Source organism: Pelodiscus sinensis, chromosome 13, assembly GCF_052426305.1.
Source record: "Pelodiscus sinensis isolate ZL-2025 chromosome 13, ASM5242630v1, whole genome shotgun sequence".
Taxonomy (NCBI): Eukaryota; Metazoa; Chordata; order Testudines; family Trionychidae; genus Pelodiscus; species Pelodiscus sinensis.
In genome coordinates, this window is record NC_143064.1 from 31,392,963 (window position 1) to 31,420,209 (window position 27,247).

The 27,247-nt window shown below is 46.3% G+C and overlaps 1 protein-coding gene across 1 annotated transcript; it reads right to left on the minus strand.

Annotated features, from left to right (window-relative positions):
• Positions 1-6,201: 6,201 nt before the first annotated feature.
• Positions 6,202-22,236, minus strand: ITM2A (integral membrane protein 2A). Its single transcript, XM_006113663.5, has 6 exons — positions 22,066-22,236; positions 16,323-16,454; positions 15,837-16,025; positions 11,823-11,933; positions 8,740-8,890; positions 6,202-7,298 (listed from the first exon to the last, which is right to left on the minus strand). Exons 1-6 carry the CDS (start codon positions 22,147-22,149, stop codon positions 7,210-7,212), a joined length of 756 nt encoding a protein of 251 aa, XP_006113725.2. The 5' UTR covers positions 22,150-22,236; the 3' UTR covers positions 6,202-7,209.
• Positions 22,237-27,247: the final 5,011 nt, after the last annotated feature.

Consider the following 27,247-nt stretch of genomic DNA (forward strand, 5'->3'; position numbering starts at 1 on the left):
GGGACCAGATTAGTGAGGCTTGGAGGGTTGTTGGTTTTTTTTTTTTTGCATCTCACTTGTGTGGCCCCAACAGACTTTTCTGTGGGTCAGTGACCCCTGACTCAAAACAGGTTCCTCACCCCTCTCATAAATAGAGACAATGCTAAAATGTTTTGAGGTTGACATAATATTTTATTTAAAACTGAAGCCTGGCCAACAAGCCCCCAATTGGGGCCAAACCCCCATCTCACTGCAGCATCATAACACTCCTGCACCATCTGACCCCAAATCTGTGTCCTGAGCCCGTCATTCTCAGAACCTTCTTGCCCTGAGTCCCTCACATATCCAGCCCAAACTCCTGCACCCTCACATCCGCAAGCCCTGGCTTGCTCAGCACCCCAACCTTCCACCTGAGCCCAACACTCCTGAGCCTGGAGCCCCCTCCCCAAGCCAACATCCCCTTCTCCTGCATCCAAATTCCCTCCCAGAGCTTGTACTTCTCACCCCTTCCCACACCCAAATCCCTCATTCCCCCTCCACACCTCCTGTCTCAACCTAGTGAGAGTGTATAAGGGCTGGGTATAGCAAGTGATGGAGAGGAGGGGAACAGAGCAGATGATGCCTCAAGGAAGGGGGTGAGGGTCTTGGGGAAGGAATGTGATTTTCATGAATTAGTGGGTCCGTCCCCCACCCCCACCCCCTTTTTTTTTTGCTTGACAAACCTAGGGGTTCCTTGAAATTCTGAAAAGCTGAAAAGGGTTCCTCGGCCAAATAAAATTGGGAAACACTGCTCTAGGGTAACAGGAAGTGTCTGGTTTTGTTCAGATAAGTGCATGTTAGTGACATATTTCAATCTTTATAAGGAACAGTACAGTCACTCTGTTGTTAGCTACTTTTTCAACTAGATCAGGGGTCTGCAACTTTTTCAAACCAAAGAGCCAAACTACATCAAAATTCAGAACAAGTGGTCAACAAAGAACCATATAAATATATAAGCCGTTATATATTTGCAAGACTGAAAATATACAACTTAATATTATTGATAATTGACATGATTAATAATAGCATAAATGAAACAGTGTACTCACAGACTTTATTTAATGGGACCTTTATTTAAGATGCTGCTGCATCTTTTCGCACATTTATTTGAAGTTTACATCATAAGAGGTCAAATCCAGCCTGTAACATCCTTTGGTTTCACGGGAATGCCTTGCTCAGGATAAGCAATGGGTTGAGACAGGAAAGCAACCCCAAAACACCACAATATCAGTGCCATTCATTGTCAAACTATTTCCTCAGAGCCCCCTGACGCTGATGGCCACCCTATGGGCTTTTCTGATAGCCTGAGTGTTTGGCTGTTCAAACTGTGCGGGCAGGTGCTGTGCCTCAGTCCTCTACCCATGGGCAAACACTTCACCCTTTCTCTCACACAAATTATGTAAGCAACAGCATGAAGCCACAGTCATGCAGATAATTCTCCATAAGGTCCAGCCTGCTAGAGAGACACCTCCATCCCCCTTTCAATCTGCCAAAGGCACATTCAGCAACCATGCAGCATTGGCTTAGCCTGTTGTTGAACTGCTCCTTACAGCTGTCCAGGTGTCCCAGGAAACAAAAAACAGGACTATGTAGCACTTTAAAGACTAACAAGATGGTTTATTAGGTGATGAGCTTTCGTGGGCCAGACCCACATCCTCAGATCAAATAGTGGAAGAAAATTGTCACAACCATATATACAAAAGGATACAATTAAAAAAATGAACACATATGAAGAGGACAAATCACATTTCAGAACAGAAGGGGGATGGAGGGGAGAGGTAAATGTCTGTGAGCTAATGATATTAGAGGTGATAATTGGGGAAACTATCTTTGTAATGGGTAAGATAATTAGAGTATTCAAACTTAGATGTAAAGTGTCGAATTTAAGCATGAATGACAGTTCAGAGGATTCTTTTTCAAGTGTAGTCTTAAAAGGCATTTGAAGCAGGATGCAGGTAATCAAGTCGTTGAGACAGTGTCCTTTCTGGTTGAAATGGCAAGAAACTGTTTTTTCTTTGTGATCCTGTCTAATATCTGTTTTGTGGGCATCGATCCTTTGGCGAAGTGTCTGAGACGTTTGTCCAATGTACATAGCAGACGGACACTTTTGGCACATGATAGCATAGATTATATTTCTGGATGCGCAGGAATATGTGTTCTTGATCTTATAACTCACTTGGTTAGGTCCAATGTAAGGTGTCCCATGTAAGGGTTCATTAGTAAGGTCTGAAAGGGATAAGCCAGTCACAAAGGTTCACTATATACATTTTTTCTACATCCCCCCCCACTGTAATTTTGAGGTCTGGAAAGAAAAGTTCCTGCCTGCAGCTTTCTGTACAGGCCATTTATTGTTCCTGAACACGCATGCATCATCCACCTTGCCAGACCACCCTGCATTTATGTCTGTGAAATGCCTACGGTGATCCATGAGCCAAGAAGTATCCTTTCCACTTGATGTACTCTGTGACAAAGTGGGTAGAACTATCATGGGAATATGTGCGCTATTGATTGCCCCACCAGTTTGGCAAGCCCATTTCTGCCACTGTCATCCACAATTCCCCATGTCAGTCCTACACTGCGCAATGTGATTTATTGCCCTGCACATTTGCAGAAGTGCTGCCCCAAAAGTAAACTTCTGCATTCCTAACTGATTTGCAACTGAACAGTAGCAATCGGGGGTCACCAGCTTCCACAAAGCAATTGAAACTCTATTCTCTACCGAGACCGTAGCTCATTCCTTGCACCATACTTCAGCTCTGCACACAGCTCCAGGAAGGTTGTAAATTCATGGACAGTAGGACCATCAATGCTTATTAGCCAGAATGGACAGGGATGGTGTCCATAGCCTGTTTGTCAGAAGCTGGGAATTAGTGACAGGGGTGGGATCACTTGGTTGGTTCATTCCTTCCAGGGCATCTGGAATTGGCCCCTATCAGAAGACAGGATACTGGGCTAGGTGGAGCTTTGGTCTGACACAGTATGGCTCTTCTTATATGTTTCACATGCTACAGCTCTAAAGCCACTGCTCTTCATTCCACACCTGCATCAGAATGCGATCCCACAACTCAATGCTGGTTTCCCTAGCCCAGAAATCTGGGCTAAGGACAGAGAGAAGATGTATCTTTTGACTCTGTCCTACAGACTTCTTCCTCAATTTAGCAAAGCATATGCTTGAAGTACCTTAAAATCTAGCACATGCTTTAGTGCTTTACTAAATATTAGAACCATACTGGACCACAGGCTCCTCCCTATTGAATGACTGGAAGAGAGGCCCTAACACCTGCAAAAGAGAGCTTCTCTTCTGTAGTATGGCCTCTGCTTCCAGAGACAGTGATAATTACACCTCAACTGTGGCAACCTGGACAGTTACACTAGGCTTTTTCATCACCCCCTCTGACAGAACCATTATCATGACCTCCCTGAAAACTGATGGGTAAGTCTGTACAACTCATATTCCTCTCCTGAGGACCAGTTTATCCCATTATTAGTAGTAGTTGAATTCTGGTGGTGTATGGCTGCTACATAAATCCTAAAAATGACAATTACTTCCCAGCTATTCCTACAGAATATCCATTTAGCTAGAATAATTTCCTGAATCACAACTCTGTCTGCAGAAGAGTAACCATTTCATTTTCCAAAGTGAAATGTGTTATAGAAGTGTGCTACATTAACCTGTGATTGTAAATCTTTTTCTAAAGAAGTCAACACCACGATTAAGTTACAGGAACATTAACTGGGTACAAAGTCACCAAGAAGTGGCTCTTAGCTATTTCCAATTAGCAGAGTCATAGGTTGTGGCACATAACTCCATTTATAGTTTTGGGGTTTCTTCAACATATGGTAAAAATTCAGGGATGTCATGCTGACCTTCATGCTCAATTGCTAGCAAAATTTTCTATTCACGAGAGAAAATAAAATTCTGCAATATGTGAGGGTTTTATTTTAAACACTCAAGTGCGTGCATGTGCACACACCTCAATTCAAAGTGAAGCCACAAAGTTTACGTGATCATGTTAATTTCAATAATATTTGCATTATCCAGGGACATTAGGAAATGAGTGATCAGCTAATTGTGTAGTTCACTTTTCTAGGATATTAACGGAGGACATGCAGCCTCGGAGATGGAGGTTGAATGCAGACGGGAGCGTGGGGTTAGGAATTGGGGTGCAGGAGGGAAACTGGAGTCTGGGAAGGCGTTTTGGTAAAGGAGGTAGTTGTGAGCTAGAGCAGGGGACTGGAGTGCAGGGGTTTGGGATGTGACCTACGAAAGAAGGGGATTGTGATTTGGGGCAGATTAGGGTGCCAGATCTGAGAGGGGGTATGGGTACAAGAGGGGGACAGAGGGTTTAGGTATGCTGAGTGGGGGAGCAGAGGGTTGGGACAGCAAGGGGCTGGAGTACCAGAGGCAGGCTGTGGCCAGGAGACTTACTAGCCAGCACACAAACCAGCCTGCCTGCTTGCAGAATTTAAAACATTTCTCAGCCAGCCTGCCTGGTCATGTGCTTCAGTGAATAATTGAGAAGAGAAGAGGGGGAGTGGTTCTTCTTGGCTTCCTGTTATTCCAACAACCAGCTCCCATTGGCCGCTTTCTGGCCAGAAACTTGCCAGTGGGATTGTGCTGCGGGTGGGACGGTCCTGAAACTTCCCCCCTCACCTTGTTTTGAAACAGAAAGGAAGCCAGACAGCTGCATTTCTGCACAGCAGGCAGGAAGCCTGGCTGTGGATCCCCGCTGCCTCCACAGGCTGGACCCCAGGGCTTGGCGGTCTCCATCCGTCATGCGGACTGTATTTTGCCCAGGCCTGGTGTAGTCGATAGAATTTCTATCAACTACATGATTAGTCGATAAGGGAGGAAGCCTCGGAGAGCTACTCCTCATTACAGCTCTGCAGCTGAAATGCAGTAAGAACCGGATGGCCATGGTTAGGGTCTACCCCCACAGCCACAGCAGGGATAGGTCCCCGTACCAGAATGAGCAAGGTCACAGTGGGAGGCTAGGACCCCCTGTGGACAGGGGCTGCTCCGTGGGATGTGGACGAGGGCTGCTCCACGGGATGTGGAGCAGTCTCTTCTGCCTTTGGTGAGCCTGGTTCCACGGTGGGCAGAGGTTGCTTTACAGGAGCCCTCTCTCCCCCTCACTGCTGCCTCTAATAGAGGCAGTAGCAGAGGGAAGGGGAGGTGGCACTGCAGAGATGGTGCTGGGGGAACCGGCTTTTAAGCTGACACCCCCCTACACAGAACTGGCTCCTGCTTCCCCCCCGCCCCTTTGCTGCCTCTGATACAGAGAGAGCAGGAGAGGATTCAAGTACAGGCAGTCCCCGGGTTACATGGATCCGACTTACATCGGATGCCTACTTACAAATGGGGTGAGGCAACCCCACACTAGCTGCTTCCCCCCAGCAGACCAGGGAGACGCGAAGCTAGCGGAGCGGCTTTTCTCAGCAGACACCTCAGCTTGAGAATAAAGGACTGAGGGAAGTGAAGTGTGGGAGAATAAAACTGAGCTCTGGAGAAATGTTTGGCTAGAGTTTCCCCTACAATATGTACCAGTTCCGACTTACATACAAATTCAACTTAAGAACAAACCTACAGTCCCTATCTTGTACGTAACCCGGGGACTGCCTGTAGTTGACTACCCAATAAGCCTAGGCTTATTGGGTAGTTGACCACACACTTATATCCTTAGTATTGTCTGAGGAGAGCAGAAGTTAATTATTGAAAATTACTTTGTATGCTTCAATGTTCGCGCACATGCACACAAGCCCCAATATATCTTTATTAACCCTGCTCGAGAACCTTGTGAAATGATTTTTATGGTTTAGTTGCACTGGAGTGGTTAACTACAGCCCACAGTCCACTACCCAATGCAGGACACACACAAAAACACATTAAGTCGTCCTCTTCTCCCATGTCATCCAAAACCAAAACTTCCCTTTTTTTTAAGGGGAAAAAAACCCAACAACTGTAAGAGCCAGAAACTTACAAGTTGAGTTTAGATACCCACTAATACAAGAATGATCAGGCAGATAAAGGAGAGTTTCTTTCATAAGGCTGCATCCATTTACCTTTTTTAAAACTATGCTAGGCCATTACATTGTATTTACTCCCTTCACTCCTCCCTCTCATTCCTTTTGGTATACTCCACCCACCATTTTAAGTGTCATGAATTAAGACCAACAGCACAATTCTAGAGAAACATTTATTATAAGGTTGCAGGATTTATGCCAATATAAAGTCCCTTATTAAAACAAACTCAAGTTTTGAATCTGTAGCACTCTAGCAATTCTTTACCATCTTTATACTGCAGTTCTCATCAACAGTCAATACCCTGACTGCAGAAATTAATGCTACTTGCTCATAAAAAGTTCTGATCTAAAAAGTCTGTGTACAGGCCAAAGTAGTTTAAATTTACAGCTACGGTTACATCCACAAGTGGGCCATACCAAGAGAGGTTTCATAAAACAAGAAGTTACAAGATAAACCAATTTATAACCAAAATACTGACACAAACGTGAGAGATTAACCACAACTAAATCTATGACAACTAAATACCACAAAAATCAAACAAAAGAATAAAGATTTTAAATGTAAACTTAGAGAAGGTTCCAAATATACATAAGAGTTCAATACAGTAATTGCACAAAATGAAAAAGCAATGCTAGAGGTTTATAATCACTGAGGTTAGATCTTACATGCTTCACAACTGGTGTTAGAACAAAATCTTTAACGATAAATGTTAAAAAGTTGGGGGTGAAGGGTTAAACCAGAAAACTGAGTGTAGAGCAAATCTACAGAACTATACTAAATGTGCAAACCACAGATTATTTATGCATTAATGTAATCATTCTGTGAAAAATCAAAAGAGGTGTATGAGAACTGATTCTGGGCAAGGAATCAATTAACTTATTTTTTTTGTTATTCCCAGAAAAATTCTAAGCCAGACACATTCAATGGATAAGTGGACACCATTTTTTTTCTAAACTTCTCAAATTTCAGTTTCATTAAAAATATTCTGTTACACCAAGAATCAAAGAAAGCTGAAATGGTGATTTTGTGTTTTGTAATACAAGCAATACACAGGAGATTCATAATAAGGCTTCTGATTATCACTGCACATTTTAATTTAGAAGTCAAGCTGTAAAGCTCAGACATCTTAATGAAGATGTGAAATAGTCACTTTCTATCCATTTTTTTCACTGTTGACAGATCTTTGTTTCAACCACAAAAGAATTTGCAAAGTGTCTGATTATATGACAGCTCTCAGCTGAGCGCTTCTGGATACCTGTGTGGAAGAAAAAAAAATGTAAATTAGAAAGCTACAAGATATGATCTGCACAGATAGCAAGAAGTATTTGTACATTTTTTAGAAGACCACAGTATACGATTGATTTAATCTGGCAATATAATTCAGTTAGCTGTCACTATGGTTGTGCAAAAGGTCGTTACTACTGATTAAATATTAACCCCCCCCCACACTAGTCTCAAAATCTATGTTGACATTTTACTAGGGCTAAACAGTTGCTAGCTGCCACTTATGAATAAATGTAAATTTCCTTCTGTTTCTAGTATCTTCTTAGCCCTTCAGACTGTAAACTGCTTTCTCTAAACCAATTAGTTTTGCCATATTCATCCATCGAACAGTGGTACCCAACATGGCGCCTGACTATTAGCAACAGGATTTTTTGCGGGGGGAGGAAGAGGGAGAGTTTAACAGAACCCATGAAGAGAAAAAGTTTCTGATGAACATCATCTCATTATACCATTACAACAGAGAAACTGACAAGAACGTTAGCCTTCACTATGAATTTAAGCTCATTTTAAAATAGCTTTTATAGCAAGTTTATAAAGCCACTGGAAAATTCTGTAACTGGGTATAAAGTTGCCCTATGTATGGAATCTCATTAAAGTGTTCTAGAATATCAAGAATAAGCCACACTACTATCTTTTCTCATCCGTTTCCCAAGCCCACAAAGCTTCTTGGAAAAACAACGTTGTTTAGAAAGCTAATAAATTAGTGGCAAAATAATCCAGGACCTGAACACAAAGAGTTGAGGACTCCAACTAAAGCAGGGGAGGGCAATCATTTGTGACTGGGGGGACACTTCAGAAATTTCTGAAGTGGGCCTGGGCCCAGGCCGCTCCGGAAGGGGTGGGGCCAGGATACTTCTGTGTTTCCCCATGCATGAAGTCTTTGCACCCCAGCCGTGCCAGCAAGAACTGCCACCTATTCAGAACAGCTGGTGGCTCCCTCTAGGTGCCTGTGCCCACAGCAGTGGGAGGAGTCTTTGCGTGCTACCCCCGCCACCCAGAGGTCAATGAAGGTCTGAGGATGGGAGGATTACGTGAAGTCTGCCACTGCCCTGCAAGGGAGTGCTGCGCTCAGTCACCTGTCTTTTGCCCACCCCTGCTCTAGTGTCTCAGGACCTCTGACTAAAACAAAAGAGTAAAAGTGAATTCATGTTCAGATTGGTGTTTTGGGCATATCATTAATGGTTTTGTAACCTATAAATAGCCCGTGTCACGCTGGTGGAGAAAATCTTCAGACTCAAAGAATCTAAAGGGGAACAAAACTACTTCAAAATAAAAACACAGGTAAGGCAGCAATAACCCATTCAGTGGGGGCATTAATGCCTACTTGTTTCTGTAGTGAAGTGTTTAGTTTCCTATTTTCCCCTCTCTATTGAGGTAGTATATTGATTATACTAAAAGAAACAAACACTCACCTGCTCTCTGATCTCTGCGCTGCAGTCTGAAGGTGTCTCTTCCAACACAAAGCTGGTAAATGAAAATGCCCAAATCAGACACATTATCTATCTCTTCCGTTACCACCATTTCTTCATGGACTAGATATGTCTGAGGCAAGTAAGAACCAGTCTAAAAAAACAAAAAACAGAAACAGAAGTTAAATTCCGTCATTAATGTTTTGTTAAAAAATTATATTAGTTTTCTGCACAGTCACCCACCAAAGAATTAATAATTTTTGTTCATCACTGTATTGTGCATGGTAATTTTGTTCACTAGATTGTTAAACAAAAACGGGAATCATTTTTTACATTACCTACTCATCATTATAGGTCCCAGTCAAATTAGTGATTCAAGCTATAGTTAGTGATTTGGTTATAGTTAGATGATAGACCAGGGATCGACAACCTTTTCAAACCAAAGAGCCAAACTACATCAAAATTCAGAACAAATGGTCAACAAAGAGCCACTATAAGAATGCCCATTTGCATGACTGAAAATATACAATTTAATATTATTGATAATAGACATGATGATTAATAATAGCATAAATGAAACATTTGACTCACAGACTTTATTTAATGGGACTTCTGCTAGACTGTGGATATGGAGCTGCAGGAGTCAGGGATGGGGTGTATGAGGGGCTCAGGGCAGTATATGGGAGATGCAGGAGGCAGGGCAGGGCGGTTGAGGTGGGAAATAGAGTATGTGGGGGGCCCTGGGACTAGATTACCTTATCTGGCCTGGGCTGGGCCGCTGCACCCACTCAGGCAGCAGTGGCTGGACATTGGGCCAGATCGCCACAGCTGGATCATGGCCTTCCCTCCTACATGTGCCGCAGCAGGAAGGGGGTCACCACCAGCCCTTTCTTTGGCTAGATGGGGTCCGGACCATTGGGCCTGCCCCAGGTTTGGAGCTAGGGACAGGACGCTGTGGCCGGATGGAGAATGGGCTCTGCTTGGGGCCTTGTTGGCTAGGCTTCATTTTAAACAAAATAAAATACTATGTCCAACACAAAACATTTCAACACTGTCTCTATTTATGGCAGGGGTGGGGAACCTTTTGTGGGTGGGAGGCCACTGACCCACTGAAAAATTAATCAGTGACCACACAAGTGGCCCCCATCTGAAACACCTCACTCCCCTGATGCTCCAGCCTCATGGTGGTGGGAGGGACAGGAAGGACTGAGGTTCAAGGCCCCAGGCCAGGGATTCCAGGGTTAGTGGATTTTGTGGCCCCCCCCCAGGCTCTGGGGTGGGGCCAAAAATGAGGGGTTCAGTGTATGGGACAATGCTGCCTGCCAGTGAGTGGGGGAGGGCGGGGGTGCAAGATCTGGGCAAGAGGCAGGGTGCAGGAAAGGGTGAGAGTGCGAGGTCTGGGGGGGGATGTAGGGTGCAGGAGCAGGCTAGGATTGCAGGGTCTTGGTGGAAGGAGGGTGCATGAGGGGGAGTAGGGGTGGGGACACTTACTTGTTTTCATGCCCTGTGCGGCTCCCATCATCATATCCCAAGCACGTCCTCCTATTCCCATTGGCCGGGTTTCAGCCAATGGGAGCAGCGGGAAAGGCTCCAGGAAGCGCGTCTGTATGCTGCTGCTCCCCCAGCTTAGGGGAGGGGGAAGGGAAGCGGCAGCGTGCAGAGCCACTTCTTGCTTTACTTCTTCCCCACAAGCTGGATCCAGAGAGGAGGCTCAGGGCTCTCCCCTCCACAGGAAGTCAGGGCTGGTGCTCTAATTTTGCAGGGGGCCATGAGGCTGAAGTGCTAGCGCAGGCTACCTGCTGCGGGGGGGAAATGAGAGGTGGGGGCTGAGCTCGAGCTACAAGAGAGCCATATGTGTGTGGCTTGGGAGCCAAAAGTTGCTAGACCTACTCACACAACCCAATCACATGGAGAAACTAAGTCTGACTGTCTAAGCAGATGGTTCAACCCCCACCATTATTCAAGAGTTTGTGTTCTCTTTATTTTAAGGCAAACTATTTCCAGTACCATGAATACAGCTACTACTTCCAAACATATTTATGCCGTGGCAGATATAATTTCTCTGAAGAAGCAGCAACTTCATATAAAAGAATATGGGATCATAAGAGCAGTGCGCAATAAGTTAACACAAACTCCCCTTCCTTCAGATATTATAATACCTGCTCCTTTTGAAAAGGCATACACACAACATAGGAGAGGATTATAAAGTCTGTTTCCATAAAGACTTCCTAGAAAAAGTTAATATTGTTTCCAATACAGGTAGCTAAGCCAAGAAACCAGCAGTCTTGAAGTTTCTCTCTCTGGTTAGAGGTATTAATTACAGTCTGCTGATTTCAATGACACATGACACACTTTGCTTTTCTTTAGTTTGTAGGGAGTCTGAATAATATTAGAAGTTTTAAATAGTTTCCAAAGGCCATCTGATTTTCTGACTTTTGGGTTTAAAAACCCTAAAATTGAAAAGCAAATCTAAAAACATGGCCAAGGAAAGTGTTAACAGAGTTTAAAAATCACATTTGGAAGCAGAAATCAAATTTTTCTTACTATAACTCTAAAAGGCAGAATCCCTTAAAAGTGCCAAATTGTTCACAGTTGCCAGGCAATTGGGTTTTAAGTCAGTATCATTACATAAGCTCAAAACGGTACTTCAGTGAATGATCAGAGGTCAAAAACTTGGAAGAACAACTGAATACAGTTCTTTTGTGAAAATTTCTATTTAACCAACACAAAAAGCCATTCCAATAACTTCCAGTTTCAGACTTTTGTTTTCAAAGGTCTGCTGCATGTTTTTCCTATAGTGACCATATCTGATGTTATTTGCAAGTTCTTAGCTTTCTTAAAGCTAGATACCTTGAAAATTCAAGCTCTTGATTCATTCAATAAGTAAAAGGTGTACTGGAGAGCAATCATGAAGCTTTATCACAACAGCACAGTGAGCTGAAGGGACTACATGCTAGGAAGTGAAAACGTTGGTTGTGGGAAGAGGGACAGTTATTGCTACTGAACTTTTTACTTGCAGCTTCATTTATTATCAGAAATCACTCCTTTAGTTGCACTATTCAAAGTGGTAAAAAAGTTGTACATACCGCCAGTTTTGCAAACAGGTCCATCAGATTCCTTGGTGGCATAACAATGGATGTATTCAGAGGGATCACATAGCACTTACCCAGTTGTAAGTCAAGATAAGCAGTCAGAAGCTATTATGGAAAGAAGTTTAATAGATATTTTCAATTTATTAAGTGCTACCTTACTTAGTGATGATTACAACAGACTTAGATTCTTTGAAACACAAAACCCATTAAGTAATCTAGCAGGCCAAGATCATTGTATATTAAAAACATCAAAACAGAATTTAAAAGCCAGTTCCCCCAGCACCGTCTCAACAGTGCCACCTCCCCTGCTACTGCCTCTATTAGAGGCAGCAGCGTGGGCAAGAGGCAGGGGAGGTTGCCGCCAAGCAGCAGTATGCCCAGGCTCACCGCAGGCAGAGGCTGCTCTGCAACTCACAGGGCAGCCCCTGTCTGCAGAGGGTCTCAGCTAACCACTAGGATCCTCCCCCGTGCACAGGGGTTGCTGTTCCTGGCACAAGCTGGGACTTAGAAAACCTGCATCAGATCCAGGAGCTACCTCCACTGTAGCTCTGCAGTTCAAATGTAGTAAGAGCCAGGTGGGGTAGGCAGCCCAGCTTCTACTATACAGGCAGTCCCCGAGTTACGCGGATCCGACTTATGTTGGATCCGCAGTTACGAACGGGGTTTGCTCCGTGTCTCCCTAGTCTGCTGGAGACCAGCAGACCAGGGAGACGGGGAGCAAAGCCGCGGAGCACGCCGGCAGCGGACAGCCCAGACGCGCGGTGGCTGCCCAGCTGCCGGCGTCCTCAGAGGCTTTGCTCCCCGTCTCCCTGGTCTGCTGGGGGGGAGGGAGGGGCGCAGCTAGTACGCCCCCCCCCCCCCGCCCGCAGCAGACCAGGCTTTTCTCCGGATGCCTGTGGTAGAGCAGCTGGGGCGCTGCCAGTTGGTCCCGCAGCGCTGCTCTGGGTGCTACTGGACCAACCCGGCAGCACCCCAGCTGCTCTGCCCCAGGCGTCCCCAAGTCAGCCGCTGCTGAAACTGACCAGCGCTGACTACAGGAAGCCCGAGGCAGAGTTGCTCTGCCCCAGGCTTCCTGGAATCAGCCACTGATCAGGTTCAGCAGCAGCTGATTTGGGGATGCCTGGGGTTCTTAAGTTGAATCTGTATGTAAGTCAGAACTGGCATCCAGATTCAGCCTGTTGAAACTGATCAGAGACTGATTCCAGGAAGCCCGGGGCATAGCAACTCTGCCTCGGGCTTCCTGTAGTCAGCTGCTGGTCAGTTTCAGCAGCGGCTGAATCTGGACGCCAGTTCTGACTTACGTACAGATTCAACTTAAGAACAAACCTACAGTCCCTATCTTGTACATAACCCGGGGACTGCCTGTATTTCCACTGCAGAGCCATAGTGGGGGATGGCTCCCGGAGGCTTCCTCCCTTATCGACTAATTGTGCAGTCGATAGAAATTCTATAGACTACATTATTAGTTGATTACTCACTTTCTATCACCCCTAGACCACAAGGATATAAGCTTTCATGCTTTAAAAAGGAAGGAGCTTCTCATGATAAGCAATATAGTTAATCTCAAAGACAGGACTTGGTATCATGAAAAGTAATTCTTGTAACTATAAAAACCTAAATAGTATATCCATGTTCTGGCTTAGTGTTCTGAAACTATACACATTTTTCCAGTTATGTTATAATGCCACATAGCTAAAGTTAGAGAATCCTCACAGGGCAATATAGCTATCATATGGGATGTGACAGTGTAAATGTCTAAACAGTTAACTGATGAGTAGGGCTCACCCAAACCCTTGCAGTTAAATGAAGTCCCCCACCCCGTCTCTGTATCAGCGGCAGTGCGGAGAGAAGGGGGGCACAGGAAGGAGCTAGTGCTCACGAAGAACTAGCCTTTAAGTTACCTCCCCAACACCACTGGCTCCCACCTGCCTCCCCCTGAGCTGCTACCTCTGTATCAGGGCTGGAAGGGCCTCGGGTCAGCCACAGTGGAGCTGTGAGTCCCACTGACAGGATGGCAGGCAGCCACAACAGTACTGGTGGGTCCAGGAGCTCAGTTAGGGAACCAACATGACCTCCCCATGCCCAGCAAAATCCCTCCTTCGGGACCACTCAGGTCTCAAGGGAGCTGGATCAGGGAGGTCCAACCTGTAGGCTCTGGCAGTTAAATGAACTGCCTTACAGCAATGTAGAACTGGGGTTGGATAGACAGAAGCGTATACACTTTTTACATGCGGCATGAAATATGGTAAGAACATAGGGAAAAAGAAAAGTACACAAAAAGGCATTCATTGGGGAACCTGTGCTGGCACTCCAGATCCCGCACCTCCTTCCCCCCCCCAAAGCTGGGGGGCATAAAAATCGACTAGTCTGGGCCCCCTTCGGCTCTGGTGTATAAGGGAATGTGGGAAGTGTCTTTCTCCTTTTCAGTTGGGGGCCATGTCAGTGAGGTATTTTTTGTTTTTTGCTTCTCACTTGTGTGTGGCCCCCAACTGATTTTTCTGCGGGTTAGCAGCCCCTGAACCAAAAAAGGTTCCCCACTCCTCGCATACACGGAGTGAAGGAAAAAACATACATAAGTGGAAGTGATACAACAAAAACAAGTAAAAGGAGTCAGCAGAAAATTGAAACACACTAAATGTGAGGCATTTTCATATATTTTTCCTCACGGTGGCATAACTCCCAGATTTGCTTTCTTTCTTAGGCAGTCTTTTATTTTCCACAGTCTAACCTTGCAAAAATTAGGGCGGGGGTTTCAAAAATCCCAATTTTGATGGATATCCGTGTTGCTCACAAGTTTTGGAGAAGACTGGTTGGGATGCAAACTTTCAGGGCAATTGTTCTTCAATTAAGTAACTTGGCTTCCTTTGTTATATTTTTATAAGGAAACTTTCCTCTCTGTAACATCCATATATTTAAGGTTAAATACAAATTTTGGTTATGTTTGCGGTGATATTTTTACAACACATCCACAGTGTCCTAGCTCTAGGAAGCAAGAACATATGAATAATCCAATAGTGCTGTTACTTCCTGGTTTACAACTACTTTTAAAATAAATGTAAAATAGGAGTTTGTCAGAAGCTTCCTTTCTGCCACCCCCACACTTGCCCTTTCCCCAGTACGCAGCTAAAAGAGAAAACCATCTTGTATCTAAAGATTTTATTTTTATTAGCAGTTTTTATGCAGGTTCAAAATTCTCTGAGTTTTCAGCTGGGTAGCATTGCAGCACAGTTCATTTTCAGGAATTACAAAATTTGTCATGGACAACACTGTGTTTACATCACACACCAACTGACAGATCCCTTTGTACACATGAAGTAAACAAAGCGGCGGGGGCCCACCAGCAGCTTACTCGAGCGACCCTTTAACCCAAGTCTGAAAAATGCTGTGATAAGAGATCTATAAAATCATGACTGGTGTGAAAAAATTTAATGAAAAAAGAGTTATTTACTTCTTCCCATAGCACAAGAACAAGGGGTCACCAACTGAAAGTATTTCTTGATAGGCATAGTCGAGCGGTGGAACTCCTAGCTAGAGGATGTTGTGAAGGTCAAGACTATAACAGGGTTAAAAAATGAGCCAGATAAATTCATGGAGGATAGGTCCATCAGTAGCTATTAGCCAGGATGGGCTTGAATGGTATCCTTAGTCTCTGTCAGAAGCTAGGAATGGGTGACATGGGAGGGATCACTTGATTACCTGGTCTGTTCATTCCCTCTGAGGCACCTGACATTGGCCACTGTCAGAAAACAGGATAGTGGGCTAGATGGTCCTTTGCTTTGACTCAGTACGGCCATTCTTATGTAGCTAGAGTTTACATCTAGACTGCAAAGCTTTGTTTGTTAACACCAAGAGACAATTTATCAATAGGCATTTAATTACTAGAAATGTGAGATGCATAATTGTTGGTGCCATGCTGAAAAGATCGAGTCTCAAAAACAAGATCACAGTAAGCTGACATTTAAAGCTATCATCCAAGGACATGTAGGTAGTAAAAACCATCCAACTCACCCTGTCAAAATCATGAACAATTGCTGCTGGATCACTATCTGAGAACTTCGGAACTGGAACATCAATGATTGCTATGTTATCATCTTCCCGAATATCAGCTTCTTCTGCAATGGGCAGGAAGTATGGTTCCACAGCATGATCCTGATTTTCATTTTCAAAGTAACACATTTCCCCACGGTATACCTTATGCTAAAAATAAAAAAGGGCAGCTCTGTCATTTTTGGTATTCCACTTAACTTCTGATTTAGTGTTAGATTAAAATTTAAAAGTGTAGTGTAGTTTTTTTTCTATCCCCAGCTTCAAGTGTCAAGGCCTGTGATTAATTTCAGCTATTAAACCTGAATTTTTAGCAATACCCTGATAGGTTTGTTACATGATTTCTATTGTTTAGGATTATTTAATATTCTGATATTTGGGTTGCAAAAATATAAAATTTAACAAAACCAAACATTTATTCTGAACACATACACACAAAAATCACATTACCCTAGGCATGAAGTACTTGTAGATGCAAGCTCCACCAACCACAACCCCTGCTAAAATGAATGCAAGTCCCAGCAGGGTCAATAAACACCTTCCAGATGAATTTTCATTTCCGTGTGTTGCAATTTCTGGATCCTTTAAAGAAAAAAAAAAAAAAAAAAAGAGATTTGACACAATTTAGTTGCCTTGAATTTATAATCATCCTTGTGCTGTTACCTGGTTAAATGCTTAAGCTTGACTTGTAATCCAGATAGGACATCACATTCTCTCTTCTCAGATACAGACAGCTTCATTTACTCAAGTTACCCTGGCACCATACCAGGAAAACAGAAGACCAACTTTTTAAAAAGGAAGTGCAATGAATATGTTTTTAGCGTAAAATATAACTAACAGCAGAAATTTCAAAAAGCCTTTGGAATTGTGGCCCATTCTTGGCCAGAACAGGGCAAAAATGTCACATCTTCTGAAATTAAAACTGGTTCATTTCAGAGTATTCAAAATAATTGTTCACAGTAGACTACAACTATAGTGGGACAAAACATTTTCTCTAACCTAAAGAGTAGCCATTTTCTGACTCAATTTCAAAATATGCAAAAATTAATTGGTGTTTTATGACCAAGAGAGAGATTTCATGAGCTTGAGGCCACCTCTCAATAGCCTATTTATCATCACATGAATAACTAACTAGTGTTCCCCATTCATGTGCAGAATAAATGTGATGTGCACCAAAGCATATGTGCATGGGCACCACAAGTAGAAACATCTGTTATAAGCGATGGGCTCTATAGGCTCTCTGCTAATCAGCTGGGCAGCATCGGAATCTCTCCTGGGTGACCACCCAAGCGCTCAGCTAATAGAGAACACTATAACTAACTAGCCTTCCTCAGATATCTTAAAAACCACCAGCAAGTTTCAAAAGCTTTTAAAACAGCAGACAAGATCTTTATTTCTTCAGTCAAAGCTTTTTAAAAGCTTGTTTAATACAATGGCCTCCTTTCAAAAGTTATTCCTGACAGGAGAGAGTGCACCAAAACAAAACCACCATATGCTATATAAATAACCCAGCATCATCTTTTTACCCCCAGTCCCACTCCAGTTTTTGCAGTTTCTCAATAACCTTTTCCAATTCATTAAGTGATCTTCTCCCTCTGTTGTTGTGTAAGAAGTCCATACTACTGGTAAGTGGATTACATATAGTGTTTTTAATTCAGAGAAGTAAAGTAACAGTCGGTGTAAGAAATGGAAGCAAAAACCTCAAGAAGTGGTATCTTAACCTTACTGTGTACCCCTTATCTATGTTTGCTAACTGCAAGCACACCCAACAGCATATGCAAAACATCAAACAACAACAACTATAGGTTGGATTTCTCATAGCAAGTTAGCACAGGAAGAGATTACTAAAATTGCAGATTCTTTGGGATAGGGACCATCTTTTCTTTGTGCCTAGCGCCTAGTGCAGTGGTATCCCAAAGCATTATAGGAACACAAATAAGCACATGAAAAGGGCCTTTTGTAAGAATACCACTGATTTCCTTTTTAAAAAGGGATATCCATGTTTTTGCTGAGTACAAACTTAAAATTTAGTTCCTTCAGTATGTGAACTTTCACAGAATCAGCTAAACAATGTCAAATACCTATTTATCAGATATTCTGCTTGCATACTACTGGTTTAACAAGAATTGCCTCTGCAAAACAGCTGTTAGTAGAAGGTTGAAAAATATCATTTTAAAATTATTCCATATTATGTGTGGTGTGAATTCTTTCACCATGCAGCCATTTAGACTATGGCACATCTTTCAAAGAAAATGTACATGTATTGAGAACAGATTTATTTTGCCCCCAGCTTTTTTCATCATGATACTGTACCACGTTATATACCATTAAACAGTTCCCCATCATTTCATATTACTGTATTTAAATCAAAGATTGGCATGCTACTCAATACTGCAGTTCTAATTATGATGAAGATACCCTAAGCAGTCTAGATGGGTCCTTATTTCAATTTATAATAATTGGGGTGGGGGAAGGAATAGCTATATTGGTTTGTATTGACTATAAACAAGTCATGAGACTTTTTTTGCGTATTTATCTTAGAATAAGATAAACTGATTGTGTGTGTGAATTCTGATGTGTGAGTTCAAATGTATCCTGTACAAGTGTTTTCTGGTATTCTCTTAATTTTCTTATTTCAGCAAACATTTGTACCAACAAATTTGTTTGCTTTCCACTATTCTAGCAAATGCAAAAAGGAAGTGAACATAGCCAAAATGCATTCACTTTTATTTAAGTGGATTTGCATGGTATTCATGTCTACGAATACCTGCTACCTTATACTCTGGAGTTAGAGTGAAACTTTTTTTTTTGTAATTTGGTTTGATAGAGTATTTTGAAAGGCATAATGAGTCAACATAAAGTAGCTTACTTCACAAGCTGCTCATCTAATTTTAATGAGAAAGGAAAAAAAATGTAAAGGGCATAACACATACAAATATGTACATTTTTTAAAAAATGTAGAACTTAAAGAAAATTATTTAAAATATACATCCACCATGTTATTTTTATGGCCAAATAGAAGAGAATTAATTGAACATACAGGCTACATCTACACTGGTGGGTCCTTGTGCAAGAACACAAACACACTGTCATGTGCTTTTGCGCAAGAGCATCCATGGCAGTGTGGACACTCTCTTGTGCAAGAAAGCTTCGATGGCCATTTTAGTCATTGGGCTTTCTTGCGCAAGAAACCCCTGCCGCGCGTCTACACTGCTTACACTTGTTAGAAAAAAGCGTAGCTCTTGTGCAAGAAGCCCTCTCTTCCCATGCTGTACTGTAAATCTTCTTCTGCAAGAATGGGCAGGCAGTGTGGATGCTCTGCAGAAGAACTGCTGTTCTTGTGCAAGAACCTGCCAGTGTAGACATAGCCACAGTGTATCTGATATGGTATCATCTCAAACCAACATGCATTTTTTCTGCCAGGTATGCAAAAGCCCAAGCTAGATGAAAACTCAGCCTCTGACTTGTTGTGTGTCTGTATAAATTAGCAAGTGCTAAATTATTCTTCTAGAACAGAAGTAGCCAACCCACAGCTCCTGAAGAAAAAAATTGTGGCTCCTGACGGAACCCGGAACCGCTCAGTTCAGCTGCTCTCACAGCTGGGCCCGTGAGCCACATGCACACTCACAGTCCGTGCCATTCCGCTCATGGCCCCCAGCACACTGTGTTATATCCTGCACGGGCAGGCCGGGTCGCGCACAGCATCCCAGCCTGTATGTGCTAGCAGTTGAGCGCAGGCAGCAGTCCGGGACCTGGGCATAAGGTTAGTGGGGGAGGGGAATTGGGTTAGAGCGGGGGGAAGGGGGAGATGCCTGGCTCTGGAGAAGAGGAGGGGAGAGGAGGGGGATCGGGTGGGGGCTGCGTATGACATCCTGGATGCGCACGTCCCCACCAGCACAGTTGGGCCACGAGTGAGGCTTGCGGGAGGAGTTTTTTTTTGCATCTCATTTGTGTAGCCCCAACTGACTTTTCTGTAAGTCAGTGACCCCTGACTCAAAACAGGTTCTCTGCCCCCCTCAAATAAAGACTATGCTGAAACATTTTGTGTTTGACATAATATTTTATTTAGAAATGAAGCCTAGCCAACTAGCCCCCTATTGGGGCCAAGCCCACATCTGGCCAGAGCATCATAACACTCCTGCACCCCCCCAGACTCCAAACCCGAGCCTATCTTGCATTAGTACCCCCTGTTCTGAGCCTCTCACATCCCCAAACTCCTGCACCCTCACATCCCGTCTTCTGCCACAACACTCCATCAACACACTGCAAATCTGTGTCCTGAGCCCACATACTCCCAGCCTCCCTACCCTGAGCCTCTCATGCACCCCAGCCCAAACTCCTGCACCCTCACAGCCACAAGCCTGTGGCTTGCTCAGCACCCCAACCCTCCCCCTGACCCCAACACTCTCCAGCCTGAAGCCCCCTCCCTGAGCCAGCATCCTCTTCTCTACTTCCTCCTACACCCAAATTCCCTCCCAGAGCTTGCACCTCTCACTCCTTCCCAGTGCTTTTTTTGGGATGGTATGCCCGGGGATGGTGTACCAGCACCTATTTTACCTATTTTTTCCTGGCAGTGTGTGGGGTTTGTTTGTTTTTTTGGGAGGGGATTTGCTCCAACTCCCCCTCTCTGTCTCCAACAGGTTGATCACCTCTGTTCTAGAACTACCAGTTTAGTTATCCCAAAAGTAGACTACAACTGACTAATGCAAGAGAATGGTGGAAAATAGTGACTATTTTTTCTTTACAGTACACATTTAAGAAAATAGTCTTACCATATTTTTAAATGGCTGTAGTAGAATAAGATATATAACTATCTCATGAAGGAGAGGGAAATCCACAGAATACTTTCCTGATTTTTTTTTTTTTTACTTTATGGAAAGATCTTTATGGAAGGGATTCTTAATTTTAGTCAGATGTTCCCTAACACTAGACCAGGGGTGGGGAACCTAAGGTCCAGGGGCTGGATATGACCCCTTGGGCTCATGCTCCTCACCCCCAGCACTGGGCAGCCCAAGCTGGCACTCCACACACACGCATCTGGAGCACACAAAATCTGCTAGCCTATGCCCTCTTCGGCTTTGGTGCGTGAGGAGTGTCTAGCTCCTTCTCAGTCGAGGCCACTTCAGTGGGCTATTTTGCTTCTCACTCACGTAGGGCCCCGGATTGATTTTTCTGTTGGTCACAGACCTCCGACCCAGATAAGGTCCCCCACCCCTGCCCTACACAGTTTACAACAATTCTATCTTCCTTGGTAATAACACCAATGGCAGTGGCATGCTCAGACATAACCAACATTGGATGACAAAAAGGCCTGGACCCGCAAGGTGGTTTGGGTAAAATATACCCAAACTGCTTGAGTTAGTGGGCTCACTCTTTCCATAATACTTCTCCCTTTTGGGGGGTCTATTTCACTCTGGATGCGTCTGCAAGAGATCAACGCTCAGAAGCAGAGATGAAGGAAAGCTCGGATGGTCTCGTTCAAGTGTCAGCGGTCCCCGGCACGAAGACATTGTTTGTTGCCCGGGCGCCCGGAGGGGGTTTTACAGCCTGCCGAGGGGCTGGCAGAGGACGGGATGCAGGGCTGGGATGCAGGGCTCAAGAAGGCTGCCCGGAGGCATCAGCACGGCTCTGCGATCGCATTTCCCTCCCCCCAGAGGCTCCGCAGCCCGCACATTGGCTAGCTCGGGTCCCGCCGGGGGCGCCCCGCAATCTGAGACGCCGTCGCAGCCGCGAGTGGGTTAAAGGAAAGCCAATGGCTGTGGAGAGGCCGGAGCGGGCCTGCTCGCCTCGCCTGCCGACCTCCATTAGAGACTCCAACAATAACACCCCCCCCACCCACACACAAAATGGATCCCTCCCTCCCGCTACGAGGGCACCTCGAATTCCCAAGTGATCCTGAGACAGAAACCAGCACCCCCCTCCCCGGGCAAGTCGCTGAGCCCCCCGCCCGCAGGGACAAGGCGGCCCCCTTCCCCTTGGGGCGGCAGCGGAGATGACCCCCTCTCACTGGCAGGCGAGAACCAGGCAGGGGTACCCCCCTCCCTAGAGGGCGCCCTCAACCTCCGCCATTTTAGCCCCTTCTGGGGCGCTATAGATGGCCGTTCCCAGGCAGCTGACGCTGTGAGAAGATGGCGGCAGCCCCGTTCCCCCCCAGCGGCAGAAAAGTCCGTTCCCTGCAGAGCCCCTCTCGCACCTTGTCGGCCACCAGCGCCTCGGCCGCATCCTTCTTGGGCTCGTCCTTGTGGGCGAACGGGGAGCTGAAGGCGATCTTCACCATGGTGCAGCCTGCTCTGTGCTGCGCGGCGCCCGGATCGTCCTTCCACCACCGCCGCGAAGCCGCCTGACTCCGCCCCTCAGATCAATCCGTGCTGGGGGCGGGGCCTGAGCGAGCGCGTCACAATGCTGCCGTCTGCTGCGCTGCAGGCGAGCTTAGCAACGGGCGGGGCGCCTGAAATCCGGAGGCGCCCTAGGGGCTCGACTCCCCTGCCCAGTTAAAACCTCCCCTCCGTCGGCTGCTGACGCCGGCCGGGCTACCCCAGCGCGGGCTGTCAGCGGGGGGGGCTTGTTTGCCTGGACTGGCTCAGAAAAATACAGCAAGCAAATGGTCTGGTCGCACTTTATAGACTAACAAAACATGTAGACTGGCTCAGGACACTGTTATCTGCTGCTCAGCCAGGGCCTGCGCGCTGCCCCCTTTCTTCTGGGGCAAGCCAGCCGTCCTTGGGAAAGGCGTTTGCACCCTAAGACAGTCCCATGCTGCAAGTTGCAACCCCCTTTGCTGCTGCACCCTGCCAAACCCACCCCCCAGAAGAGGAAATTAATGCAAACAGCTGTGCTGGAAGCAGAGTTTTGACCCCAAACATGAGATGGGCTTGAGTCTATGAAGTCCACCTAGGACTATGTTAACATTGATTTTACTTGGACAGCTATGGGATCCCTCAGCTAGGTAAATTGTAGGCCATTAGTTTATATGCCTTCACCCATATGTGTGTATTGCAGTTTAGCAAAAGGAATTTTAGATTTTCCCCTTCCTGTCTTGAGCCCATTCTGTTCTGAGCCTTCCATCTGCCCTATAACCCACTCAAAATGTCCCTAGCGTCTTAGCTAAGCAACTTTCCTCCCAAGATGCCAGGAGAAAAACACAACTCTTGAGAATAATACTGCTTATTGGACAGATTATTAGTTCATTTGTGTCAATTTCATGGCCAGAAGATTTTAAAAAATGGTCAATTTCATGGTGCAGTTGTGAGGGTCTGGACCCAAAAGAAAGTCGGGGGGGGAGGTGTTGCAAACCTGTTGTATGTGGGAGGAGTGTCACTTTCCACCCTCTTTTCTGCACTGGGTTCGAAAGGCTGCACAGCTTCCTGTAGAAGGGAAAGTTACTTAAGAACATAAGAATGGCCATACTGAGTCAGACCAAAGGTCCATCTAGCCCAGTATCCTGTCTGCCGACAGTGGCCAGTGCCAGGGGCCCAAAGACAATGATCAAGCAATTTGTCTCCTGCCATCCTTCTCCAGCCTTTGACAAACAGAGGTCAGGGGCCCCATTCCTTACCCCCTGGCTAATAGCCTTTTATGGACCTAACCTCCATTAATGTATTTAGCTATTTTTTAAAACTCTAGTCCTAGCCTTCACAGCCTCCTCTGGCAAGCAGTTCCATGGGTTGACTGTGTGCTGTGTGAAGAAGAACTTTCTTTTATTAGTTTTAAACCTGCTACCCATTAATTTCATTCTGTGTCCTCTAGTTCTTATATTATGGGAACAAGTAAATAACTTTTCTTTATTCACCCGCTCCACACCAGTCATGCTTTTATATACCTCTATCGTATCCCCCCTCAGTCTCCTCTTTCCTAAACTGAAAAGTCCCAGTCTTTTTAGCCTCTCCTCTTATGGGAACGTTCTAAACCCCTAATCATTTTAGTTGCTCTTTTCTGAACCTTTTCCAATGCCAAAATATCTTTTTTGAGGTGAGGAGACCACATCTATATACAGTATTCAAGATGTGGGTGTACTATAGTTTTTTTTTTATAGGGGCAGTAAGATATTTTTTGTCTTATTTTCTATCCCTTTTTTAATAATTCCTAGCATCCTGTTTGCTTTTTTGACTGCCGCTGCACACTGTGTGGACATTTTCAAAGAACTATCCACGATAACTCCAAGATCTCTTTCCTGATTAATTGTAGCTAAATTAGCCCCCATCGTATTGTATGTATATTTGGGGTTATTTTTTCCAGTGTGCATTACTTTACACTTATCCACATTAAATTTCATTTTCCATTTTGTTGCCCAATCAGTTTGGTGAGATCTTTTTGAAGTTCTTCAGTCTGCTTTGGATTTGACCATCTTGAACAGTTTAGTATTGTCCACAAACTTTGCCACTTCACTGCTTACCCCTTTCTCTAGATTGTTTATGAATAAGTTGAATAGGATTGGTCCTAGGACTGACCCTTAGGGAACACCACTAGTTACCCCTCTCCATTCTGAAAATTTACCATTTATTTCTACCCTTTGTTTCCTTTAACCAGTTCTCAATCCATGAAAGGATCTTCCTTCTTATCCCATGACAACCTAATTTACACAAGAGCCTTTGGTAAGGAACATTGTCAAAGGCTTTCTGGAAATCTAAGTACACTGTGGCTGTGTCTACATTGGCACCCTTTTCCGGATGCTAAAAGGGATGCTAATGAGACCAGTCGGAATTGCAAATGCCGCGGGGAATTTAAATATCCCCCGCTGCATTTGTATGAAAATGGCTGCCGCTTTTTTCCGGCTTGGGGCTTTGCTGGAGAAAAGCGCCAGTCTAGATGGGATCTTTTGGAAAATAAAGCCTTTCCCGGAAGATCCCTTATTCCTCTTAAAGTCAGGAATAAGGGATCTTCCGGAAAAGGCTCTATTTTCCGAAAGATCCCCTCTAGACTGGCTCTTTTCTCCGGCAAAGCCTCGAGCCGGAAAAAGCGGCAGCCATGCTCATGCAAATGCCACGGGGGATATTTAAATCCCCCACGGCATTTGCAATTCCGACTAGTCTCATTAGCATCCCTTTTCCGGAAAAGGGTGCCAATGTAGACACAGCCTATATCTATTGGATCCCCCTTGTTCACATGTTTGTTAACCCCTTCAAAGAATTTTAATATATTAGTAAGACATGATTTCCCTTTACAGAAACCGTGTTGACTTTTGCCCAACAAATTATGTTCTTCTACGTGTCTGACAGTTTTATTCTTTACTACTTGTAACAGGGCAGCTGCCCTGTACTGGCCCCTTAAGAGCCAAACCCCAGCCTGGAGCAGGCCCGGGGAGTTCAGCCCAGCTGGGCGGCGTTGGCCAATTAAGGCCCAGCTGGGAGCTATAAAAGGGCAGGGCTGCTTCAGCCAAGTCAGAGTGAGCCTGGCTGCCGAGGGAGCAGGACACTCTCTGGAGCTAGGGCAGGGCTAGAGAGGCAGGCTGGGCCAGGGCGCTTGGACAGCCAACCAGGCAGCCTGCTAGGCCTGTGGCAAGGCCGTGAGCCTGGCTGCCGAGGGAGCAGGACGCTCTCTGGAGCTAGGGCAGGGCTAGAGAGTCAGGCTGGGCCAGGGCGCTTGGACAGCCAACCAGACAGCCTGCTAGGCCTGTGGCAAGGCCGTGAGCCTGGCTGCCGAGGGAGCAGGACGCTCTCTGGAGCTAGGGCAGGGCTAGAGAGTCAGGCTGGGCCAGGGCGCTCGGACAGCCAACCGGCCAGCCTGCTAGGCCTGCGGACAGGCCTGCTGGAGAGACACCAATCCCCCGGAAGGGGGGCTCAGAGCGAGTGACTTGGGCACTGCCGGAGGGCAGTGTGGCGAAGAGAGCAACGCGACTAGAAGATTCCAGAGGGGAAACGCCACGTGAGCGGAGGCCGGTGCGGGCGGAATGGACTGATTCCGGGGACAGATGACGGACCCCCGCTACGGTGGTGAGTGACCCCCTCACAGATGGTGGAGAATGTGGGTATTTGAAGCTACGCGATCCCGGCCCTGATGTAAGGGCTCCGCGTGTGCCTGCGTGGACCCTAATCAAAAAAAAAAAAAAAAAAAAAAAAAACCCCTGCAAAAAGAGAGAAGCTTGTGGGGTTTCCCTCCTCCCCTCTCGGCGAACTTGGGCGGGAGGGCCATGGAGGGGGAGACAATGCCTGAAGGACTGACTGAGGGGCGACCGCCGCCGGTGAAGCTGCGAGCCCAACGATTGGCGGCGCAGCTCCGACAACAGCAGAGGCTGGTACAGCAGCTGGAGGCCCAGTACCGCCAGGCCCTTCAGGAGATGGCGGAGCAGGGCCAGGCCGGTATGGGGGCCGCCCCGACTCCACCGGCTAGCTCCCCATCCCTGACCACGCGGGGACCCGCGGGGGACCCCACGGTGTTTGCCCTCCTTGACTCGGGGTGCAGCCAGACGCTTATCCGCCCCGACGTACTGCCTGACACCGCGGCGCCCGAGGGGGAGATGCAGCTGCGATGCGTCCATGGGGATGTGAAGACCTATCCTCAGGTCCGGCTCCCCTTGAGTGTCCGGGGAGTCACCCGAATGATGCGAGTGGGCGTGGTGCCGCACCTACCATACCCTATGGTGCTGGGTCGCGACTGGCCAGGTCTTACAGCTCTCATTACAGACTCACCAGCGCCGACCGAGCCCCATGTGGAACTCCTAGGAGAGGAACTCCAGGCAGACCGACCGCCGGGGTCGCTCGACCGGGACGGCCCCACCCAGCGCGACGCATCTGGCCCGGCCGACCCAGGGCGCGCAGACACGGAGGACGTGCCGATTGCACTGGACTCGGCCGATTTTCCCCGTGACCAGCGGGAGGATCCCACTCTGCGGGAGGCCTACGTCCAGCTTGCTTGTGTTGATGGGACGGTGGTGGATCCACAGAGGGCGGCACACTGGCCCCGGTTTGAGCTACGAGCCGACCGGCTCTACCGGGTCGGGCGGAACCCGCAGACGCAAGAAGAAGAGGCCCAGTTGTTGGTACCCCGGGTCCATCGACGAACCGTGCTGAGGTTGGCGCACGACCTTCCGGCCGCCGGGCACCTCGGGCATGAGAAGACCCTGGCCCGAGTCTTGGCCCGCTTCTTCTGGCCCGGGGTGTACAAAGAGGTCAAAGACTATTGCCAGTCATGTCCAGCCTGCCAGCTCGCCGCAGCCCCCGGGGTGCCGAAGGCTCCCCTCGTCCCTTTGCCCGTGGTGGGAACCCCTTTCGAAAGGATCGCCTTGGACATAGTGGGGCCCTTTCCACGGAGCGCGGCGGGATTTCGATATATTTTAACGATCATGGACTATGCAACCCGGTTCCCTGAGGCCGTCCCCCTTCGAAACACCCGTGCCCGCACGATCGCGAATGAGTTGGTGAGGATTTTTGCCTGGGTGG